Genomic DNA, 9,902 nt, shown 5'->3' with positions numbered 1-9,902 from the left:
ACAGGAAGAATTTGATAATATTGAAATCATGATGGAACAGCACTATTATGCATTTATGTCCTGTCATCAAACATGCAAGTATCAAAGTGGCATTGGCACCTAAATTCAATATTGGTGTGCTAGTTTTAAAATCATAAAACAGACACAATGATCAGTTTAGCAGGACAGAGGGGTATGTGCTCGATTGGCAAGAGCATTTGGGCTGCTGCTAAATTGGTTGGGGCCTATTTTTAGGCACATCTGGTGGCTGTTTGAAACGAGCAGTGGTTGCATTTCAACATTGAAATGATAGCATGTGTCCCTCTCAGACTGGACTCCTAAATTTGTTCAGTCTGTTAGCTCTATCTGATTAGTATTTCTGGTTTTGGAGATGCCTAAGCAATGCTTCTTAAAGAAATTGTCGGAGGCCAATCAAAAAGAGGCTTCAAAACTTGGTAATTTTGGTTTTTTTTTGTGCAATTGGCAGCAGCAGGATTGCTCCACTTGGATCTACAAAATAAATGCTGATTTCCACCTACTCCTCATATACTGATCCATGATCCTTGGGCCCAGTTAGGCGAGCGACATGAGGCACTTGATTGGTTCCCACAACCCAGCCGAATTATGGTAATGGGACCCAAAGGCAAGTTTAGTTTGTTTCTCTCTGTTTTTCCTCAATTTCTAAAATAAAACATCAGCATCACACTCAGTTTGGGCCACTAGCCAACGTAGATCTGCTTGTTTCTCTTAGCAACACATTTTCAGTTGAAGATAATATACTTATGAGAGTAAATTAGAGTGGGCTGTTTTAATCTCCTTAAGTACTAAGCACAGTAAAGCCAGGCTGGTCCAAAGAAATCCAGAATATGGGTAAGTATCAGCTTGAAAAAGCATTGTATAATAAGCTTGCCCCAAAAAGGTAATAAGTGCTGGTAGATAAATATTATTCACAGTGTACAATTATTAATGATCAGATCATCCATTAATGGTCATTAATTGATGCATCATCATTTTGGAAAGACATGGCAACAGATTTTGCAGTTTGGACATTAAGTGTACTGGTGTTTTTTTTAAATTAATATTTCAATTATTTTTGCTAAAATATTTCATCACAATGTGTGATACAATTTAGTAACGTACAATTAATCACATTCAAGGTTTTTTTCTCCCCCTGCAATTTCTTCCAGCTGAGCATGCTACTAACTTACTTATTAAATTAGAAGTTATCTTTTGTTGCATGATTTATTTTCATCTTCATTGATTTGTTCATCTGGTTTGGTCAACCATTTTGTCCTGAACTCCAACAATTTTCTCATCTCCTGCCAAGCCCCCATGTGTACTTGCATTGATTGCTTCTACAGATCCTCCCTCATTTCCTTTCCCTAAACTGCCTTCCACATTTGATTAGACTGGTTCATATATCCTCAAGCTACTTCTGTGCCTTAAAGCTTTTGTTCCAATTTTGCCAAACTTATTGGACAATACAGCTTTCCTTACCTTTCCAAATCTGTGGCAACATTCATTTAGCTAAGGCAATCTCAGAAGTAACAATCTTGACTCTAGCTTTGAGATCTTGAGTACTATAACTTCAGGTAATTTTCAATGGAAACTGTGGACTAACTCTTTGCAGCATTTAAATGTACATTAAAAAGTAATTTGCTGTTGGAAGAAGATGGTTTGTGAATGATTAACAATAAGATAATTAGATGGATCAGAAGGGAAGCTGCATTCTCAGATTGAATGGATTTGATATCCTGCCTGTTCATAAAATCAGTCTGCAACCCTTTTCATATTTTGCTACATTCAATGTTTTAATGAGCACAGAAAGTAGTACAATAGTTATATGGAAAAACAATTGAATGCTGGGCAGAATGGTTGAAAATCTTAATAGCTCTGAGAGCTTTCACATCAGACCTAATGGAAAGTCAGCATCTTCTTCTCATTTACAATCTCCTCGACAATTACTGCAAAGAGGTCTGGTTTAATACAACATTACGGGGATTAGAAAGGCCTCACAAGTACTCTTACATTTATTAGTCATTCAGCTTGTAATTAAAATGTTTAGGAAGATAGTAATATAAAGAGATGGAAAAGACCAAGGCAACTTATTAGACCAGAGATCAAAAAATACCATAAATTTCTTATATCCCTCAATCACTTTGTTCACCAAAACACAGTATGCAGCTTGTAAGCTTGTAAGGAAACTGATAACCCTAATTTATACTGATAAATGTTTAATTTATGAGCTGTAACAGCGATGTAATATTCAAAACAATGCAATGAAAAGTCGAGTGTTTGATTCAAGGTCTATAATGGTATCATGCAATGATAAATAATAATACAAATCTCAGTTCAAAACTTTGTCCTGAAGTGTGTAACATGGTTACTGCTAAAATCACAGTTTCCACTGAAAAAATACATCCATCAAATGTGTCAGCTGTGGCTCAGTTGAAAGTGCTCTCGCTTATGAATCAGAAGGTTCTGGGTTTAAGTCTCAACCCAAGACTTGAACACAAAAAAGACACACCAGTGCAGCGCTGATGGAGTCCTGCACTGTCAGAGTGCTGTTTTGCGGTTGAGACATTAAATTGAGGCCCCGCCTGCCCTTTCAGATTCCATGACATTAAAAGATTCCATGACACTATTTCAAAGAGGAACAGGGGAATTTTCCCTGGTGTCCTAGTGAAAATATAACCCTCAATCAGCATCACAAAAATAGACCGTCGGTCATTATCAAATTACTGTTTATGGGACTCTGCTGTGCACAAATTGGCTACTGCATTTCTACCTTACAACAATAAATGCACTTCAAAAGTACTTTATTGGTTATAAAGTGCTTTGGGATGTCAGGTAGTTGTGAAAAGTGCTATATAAATGCAAGTCTTTCTTTTCTCTCAAACTTAATCAAAGGTATGCAGTGGAATATAAGGAATAGTTTATAACACTCATTCAACCAGACATTAACAAATCCATGGCCTGCTGAAAAGCCTAAAAAGCACAATGTCATTTTACGCTCTAACAAGTGTTGATTGGCATAAGACGAGACTTCCGCCTGTCACAGAGAGGATGTCCTGCCTTGGAGAGCTGCCAGCCAATCAGATTGGATTCCAGTCTCTCCAGGAACAGCACTGAAGTGGCCAGAAGAGGCACTGCACGGAGCTGCCTGGAACTAAGTGCCAGGAACCGGAGGGCAGGTAAGTGGCAGGGGTCCTAGGGCGGGGAGGGTAGGAAAGGCTTGAGGGGGTAGCGGGCAGGGTCACCACAAGGGGGGGTGACCGGGGTCCCAGCTGATGGGCCGGGTGGGAGGGAGGTCCAGAGCTCACCAGATCTTAAGGGCAGGGTGCCCCCAGAAAGAAGGGGGCTACTGATGGAGGCGGCCCACCCCTTCCCGCCCAAGATCAAACTCTGTTCATTTTCGGGTTTTCCCCCTGATATGTCATCCGCCCGCCAGCCTAAAAATTGAGGCTGGCCACTTAAGGGCCTTAAGTGGGGCAAGGGTGGGCTTTCCCCGCCAGGTCCTGCCCGCCCCATTGTAAAATCATGACCAGGTTGGGGCAGGCAGGATCCCAGAGGGAATCCCATCCGTTTCACACCCCTTCCCCCGCCTCAGAACCCGCTGGGGCGGGGAAGGTGGAGGGAGTGTAAAATTCTGTCCCATATATCTCCTAAAGAATAGTCCAAAAAACACTAAGCACCATGTCTATAAACAGAATGTCACAACCCTTACCTATCAAACAAGGGCTTCTCACCGCAGTCGAAGGCCTCTTGTAACTCCTTAACTAGATTTGCCTGACCAGGTAGTCGGAAAAGACCCTCTTCCTTCAGTCCTCTCTGACGAATGAAGTCTGCACACTGCTCCACGAGTGTTGGTGCCATGTGTGTCCCATACCTGCGTTCATACCGTACAGTGTCCTCAAGACGTTGGCCAAAGATACCTGTTGAATCACAAACACCAAGACAACAGCTTAGCCAATAGCAATTTATTCCAGACGAAGCGAACACCCGACCAAACAGATAATCTAGGAGGGAAATGCTCCTGGAAGAAAATATAATCACATTTGTTAAATCACTAATTAAATGACCGAGCACTAGGCCATCAGAGCCAACTTCTACTCAAAGACATTATGCTTCACCTTTCTGACTTATAAGACCTTAATCATCCAATGTGTGCATTTCACTTTAGCACATGAAAACCCATGTGCTCTAACATAGGGGAAACTACTGACAATCTATGATGGAAAGTTTCTTGTTGGTCACAACAAACTATTCAGCAATTAAATGCCCCATCTGACCTTCTTCTAAAGCTCAATGCGTGTTTGCTGCAATACAGAGAAAAACACTTGTAAGTGTGGAGTTATCTTTTCATACACTGTGAAGAAATTTGCACAGTAAAAACATTCAATCCCAGCTGACGGGTTATGTACAGACTGGCAGCCTTCACTGCTTTTTAAATAGCTGCTGACATTATCCAAAATGTGTCACACGCTCCAGCAGAACTTACCTTTTCTGAAGCTAAAGCATCGCTTTATTTTCCTGTAGGTATCTTTGGGGAGGAAAGTAGGGTATGTCAAAGCACTCGTTGTGCAGAATATGATATTCTTATTCTCAGGCATTGCAAAGTGAATTTTGCCTGTGCTGCATACGCTGTCCACATGAACTATTCTTCAAGCTGGACCAGCCACTGATTATTATCAGGCTCCAAAGACACAAAGAAATATAACAATCTGTGATATTTCATAAGCAGTTAGCTATCAAAGAAAAGCTTGAACATCCCATCAGCGTGCTCAGTAGCGGCAGACATCTTCGAGAGGGACGACTTAAAAGCCCTTTGCGAGAAACAACTCCAGCTCTGCAGTCTATCTGTGTTACTTGCTGCCTCCAGCAGTGAAACTGGAGGCAGAAAATATTCGGTCAAAAGGAGAACTGACTTTCACTTGACTTGCAGCTGCAGTCACATGCAGTAGCTTTCCAGCAGGCAATTAATGATCTCTTTGGCATGCATAGGTAGTGCCAACCACGAACCCTAGAGAGAGAGAGAGAGAGTGCATTCAGTTTGCATCCCCCAACTGCCTCCTTTTATGTTGGTCCTGCAGTCTTCTGCTGTCATTAGTCAAAAGCACAGACCTTTTATATAATTAGAATCTAATCAAGGAGAGGATCTTGTAAGCAAACATGTATGAAAACAATCGTTTCTTTCTCCCTCATTACCTTATTTCTTTGGACCATCATTAACCAGCCAGTGTAAGGCCTCTCCCACTCTCTGAGCTCCCAGCCAGCAAACAATAATGTAATCACGTGTAGGTAAATGATTAATAGAGAGGCATGGTCTGTAATTGAAGCTGGCATTCTGTATATGTTAAGTGGAGCAGTGTTGGCAGTAATTGCTTAGATTAGGGGGAGTGTTTTCTCAGCTCCTTTGTGAAGGTGAGGGGCATTTGCCTGGTACTCACTGGCTTAGAAGCAGATGGCCTGATGCTAGATGACTGATCAATATGTCACTTAATTCTCTCAAACATAGCTTACATCCTTGAGGCACCAGTTTATTGTGATTTTTTTTTTTGTCACCCTGAGTTTATGCCTATTAAAACCTTCAATCACTTTCTGCTCAAAATATTTGAGATACTGCAAATTACTGAAACAAAACTTAGAAGAGAATTTGGTTCATTGGACATGATCATGCACCCATTTCTTATGTTGAAGAGTCAAAGACTTTCCTTTTTATGAACATGGACAGAAGACACACTGGGCGGAATTGTCCCAGAAATCAGCAGAGTCGGATATCGGGCAGGGAAAACGGCATTAGACCTGTTGATGGCAATGGCGGCTTTTTCCGTCATATCATGCAGCACTTTCTTTTAAAAATGCAGAGGAACGGGTTTCACTTCAGATCGCTGGCGGGGAAGTCTCTGATTCGTCCGCCCCGCTGTCACCTAAGGTCTTCAGTAATCCAGATGTCATATTTAAAGGATGCCCCTGCACAGAGGCCTCTCTAAGGGATCAAAAGCTGCTGGAAAGTCATGGCTGCCAAAGGGAGGAAACATGCTGCCCCCAAATTTAGCGACGTCCCCCTCGGGTGCCTACTGGACACAGTGGAGGCCCGCTGTTAAGTTCTCAACCCCCACTCTGGGTGAAGACCAGCAAACAAGGTCACCAATCCAGCATGGGAGGCAGTGGCAGCGGTAGTCAGCACCAACGCCCTGCAGAAGAGGACAGCCACCCAGTGCCGCAAGAGGATGAATGATCTCCTCCGTACCGCCAGGGTAAGTCACTCTTCTCATCACTCTCAACTCATACACTCACAAACTCATCACACACCCACAGGGATCTCGCTCGCTGCCAGTTCAAGGGACATCACCATTCACCCCCTCACACACACCTTTATCTGATCTGCAGATTGTGTCCTCATCCTGTCTATGGTACCACTCACTACCCACACATGCCAGTCATCCTTCTCAACTGGCATGGCAGGTGTCTCCACTTTCGCCATCTGTATTCATGCAGGGCAAGCTGGCACACAACAAAAGGGAGGGTTGCAGATTGGTGGAGGAATGCCTGAAATCAAGGACTTCACAGACTTTAAAAACAGAGCCATCCATCTGGCCGGTGATGATCTGGACCGTTCCTGTGCTGACGGTGAGGTCGGACAGCAGGGCAACATCTATCAGACAACCATGCTGTGAGTGAGGACCCCTGCACCGCAGCCCGTCCTCTGCCATGCACTAATTACCTCTCCTTGCTTTCGCAGGCACATCTGGGAAACAGCCGAGGGGATCCACGACCCAGGTCCTTGACTCCAGCCCTGAGGACAGCTCATCATGATGCATGCCACCCTCTGTGGAGTGTCCTGCAGTGCTCCACCAGATCTGTCCAGGCACCGGGACCTCATTTTCAGGTTGCTAATGGTGTGCACAACCAAACCCCGGGTTGCCACATTAGGCTCATTGTACCTTCTCTCACCAGGAGTCTGAGGCCACGCACTGGCATCGTCAGCCACGTCCTTTGTGGGTAGCCCTTGTCCCCAAGAGCCAACCTTGCATCCTGTGTGGTTCCTGGAAGATGTCAGGTATCTGAGACCTGCTGAGGGTGCACGAGTCGTGGACGCTTTCGGGGTATCTTGCGCTTTTGCTTCCTGGCTTGTCTGATCCCTGTTGAAATTGACAAAGGTGTGTGCCTTGGTAAAAATGGCGTTCTTAGCCTCCTGGGTACATTTGTGGGTGGAGGCTTGTGGGATCCTGCACAGGTGCCCAGTTGAGCCCTGGAAGGAGCCACTGCTGTAGAAATTGAGTGCGGCAGTAACTAACTGCCAATGGCAGTGGATTTCCTCCAAGTCCCTGTGGTAACAAATCCGGCAGAAGGTGGCATATGTGCATGACCAGTTCCTTTGACACGTGCAGGCGTCGGTGACACTGGTTCTCACTCATCTGCAGGTAGCACATGCACCGCCTATAGACCCTGGGTCTAGCGATGTGCCTACAAACAACGGCTCTATGGGGATTATCCTCTGCCTGAGGAGGAGGCCGTGCCGCCTCTTGGTCTTCAGGGTTCTGCTCCTCACTTTGGCGAGCCTGGCACCTCCGCCACATTCTTCTCCTTCTCCCCTGCCAATAAGCAATCAGGCAGATAGTGAGATCAACAGACTCCATGTTCCTGATGGTCTCCTCACTACAGTGTTAAAGAGAGAGACGCTAGGGTCAGCAGTTGCCTCCTGAGGACCACTCTTGGTCAAGTCATCACCTGTGGCTGCCTCTCAAGGCCCCTTAACGCATGCCAGAGAGTCCAGGCCACCACATGGATGCCCAGTGTTTAGTGAGTATGATGGCTCACCATGACCACACCCAGCACCGCCCCACACCACATGACCGAGTGGCAGCAGCTTCAGACACTCGACTGCATCCTGAACTTTTGCTTTCAGTGCAGGCATTGTCCTAACCTGGACTCTGAGGCTTCATGGTTTGCTTGTACCATGAGGGTGAATTTTCAATGTTGACTGAAGCATAATGCAAGGGACTAGGAGCACATCCTCTGTCAGTGTTTGATGGCCAACTTTTCCAACAGGATCCTCAGCCTTGCCCAGTCGCACAATGGTTCTGCAGCACCATAGCACTCATTCGAGTATGAAGTGTGTGCGCACTTGAAGGGTTAACAGTAGAGGAGCAATCACTGGCATTGAGAAATTAGTGCTGCTTGAGTGGGCACAGTTGCTTGACTAGGGCTGACTCCAAACATAGGAAGATGGTGGTGTAGTGGTAATGTCACTGGATTAGTAATCCAGGGACCCAGCCTAATGCTCTGGAGACATGGGTTCAAATCCCAATATGGCAACTGGTGGAATTTAATTTCAGTTAATAAATCTGGAATATTCAACTAGTCTCAATAATGGTGACTGTGAAACTTTAAAAAAAAACATCTGAAATCTGCCATCCTTACCTGGTCTGGCCTCTGAAATAGCCTAGTAAGCCACTCAGTTCAAGGGCAATTAGGGATGGGCAACAAATGCTGGCCTTGCCAGTGACACCCACAACCCATGAATAAAGGAAAAAAATTTGAGCTCAAGCTAAATGCTCTCAGCTGTGGTGCTCATTATCCATTAGCCCAACCACTTCCTCAACCCACTGGTGCAGCATTTGTTTAAGCTCAAACTTCAGTCAGTGCTGCCATGACCCTACCTCCCCACCCTGGCACTGTCACCCTTGCCCTGAGGTTGCCCTCTCCCCGGCACCACAAGCTAACCATGAAGAAGCCGCTGTGGACATCTGCCTGTGACCTCCCCACCCCGAATCTGTGGAGTCACTGAGATAATTGTGAGCGCTGCTCAGACTTGCGTGCGCTCACCTCCAAGTTCCCCCAAAGGCGAGGTCATCAGGTTCATGCCCTTTAAAGGCAGTTGCCTTATTGTGATGCCAAAATCGACAAATTCTCCAGCTTGCCTGTAAAGTATGCCAGTCCTCTGATGAATTTATGTCCATAGGCAGTCTGGTTTTTTAAAAATTAATTTATGGGATGTGGATGTCGCTGGCTAGGCCAGCATTTATGTCCATCCCTAGTTGCCCATGTGAGGGTGGTGGTGAGCTGCCTTCTTGAACCGCTGCAGTCATTGCCCTCACTGGTATTCAACATTGAATACTGATTTGTGAGTGCCATACTCATAAGCGTTCTTGCATTGTCTGACTAGCCCTCCTAGACTCCCTCATGGTCACCCACTGTGACTCCTGGGTGGAGTAGGTACACTCACAGTGCTATTCGGAAGGGAGTTCCAGGATTTTGACTGTGAAGGAACAGTGATATATTTCAAAGTCAGGATGGTGAGTGACTTGGAGGGGAACTTCCAGGTGGTGGAGTTCCCATGTGTCTGCTGCCCTTGTCCTTCTAGATGGTAGTGGTCGTGGGTTTGGAAGGTGCTGCCTACTGCTCACTGCTGCTACTGTGCGTCAGTGGTGCAGGGAGTAAATGTTTGTGGATGTGGTGCCAATCAAGCGGGCTGCTTTGTCCTGGACTGTGTCAAGCTTTTTGAGTGTTGTGGGAGCAGCACTCATCCAGGCAAGTGGAAAGTATTCCACCACACTCCTGACTTGTGCCTTGCAGATGGTGGACAGGCTTTGAGGAGTCAGGGGGTGTTACTTGCCACAGGATTTCTTGCCTCTGACTTGCTTTTATAGCCACAGTATTTATATAGCTAGTCCAGTTCAATTTTTGGTCAATGGTAACCCCTAGGATGTTGATAGTGGGGGATTCAGTGATGGTAATGCCATTGAATGTCATGGGCCAATGGTTAGATTCTCTCTTGTTGGAGATGTTTATTGCCTGGCACTTGTGTGGCACGAATGTTACTTGCCATTTGGACATGAACTGCTTCAGGGATCACCCGAGATTACCTGAAATGTGCCCTTCTCATTAAAGTTGAGTGTGATGGTCATGATCACAGC

General features: G+C 45.3%; 1 protein-coding gene across 4 annotated transcripts in view; it reads right to left on the bottom strand.

Moving 5' to 3' along the window:
* arhgap24 (Rho GTPase activating protein 24) overlaps positions 1-9,902 on the bottom strand; it is a 566,765-nt gene that overhangs the window by 84,613 nt on the left and 472,250 nt on the right. For 3 of the 4 annotated variants that reach the window (XM_078543927.1, XM_078543937.1, XM_078543945.1), the window contains one exon: positions 3,707-3,914. In XM_078543927.1, coding sequence (XP_078400053.1) covers positions 3,707-3,914 — 208 coding nt within the window. Of the gene's footprint in view, positions 1-3,706; positions 3,915-4,480; positions 4,843-9,902 lie in introns of those variants that run through there. The other variant, XM_078543955.1, reaches the window with a different exon arrangement.

The sequence above is a fragment of the Cetorhinus maximus genome, chromosome 1, assembly GCF_964194155.1.
Source record: "Cetorhinus maximus chromosome 1, sCetMax3.hap1.1, whole genome shotgun sequence".
In the NCBI taxonomy this organism is placed as follows: domain Eukaryota; kingdom Metazoa; phylum Chordata; class Chondrichthyes; order Lamniformes; family Cetorhinidae; genus Cetorhinus; species Cetorhinus maximus.
This window is presented reverse-complemented; position numbering and strand designations above follow the sequence as displayed.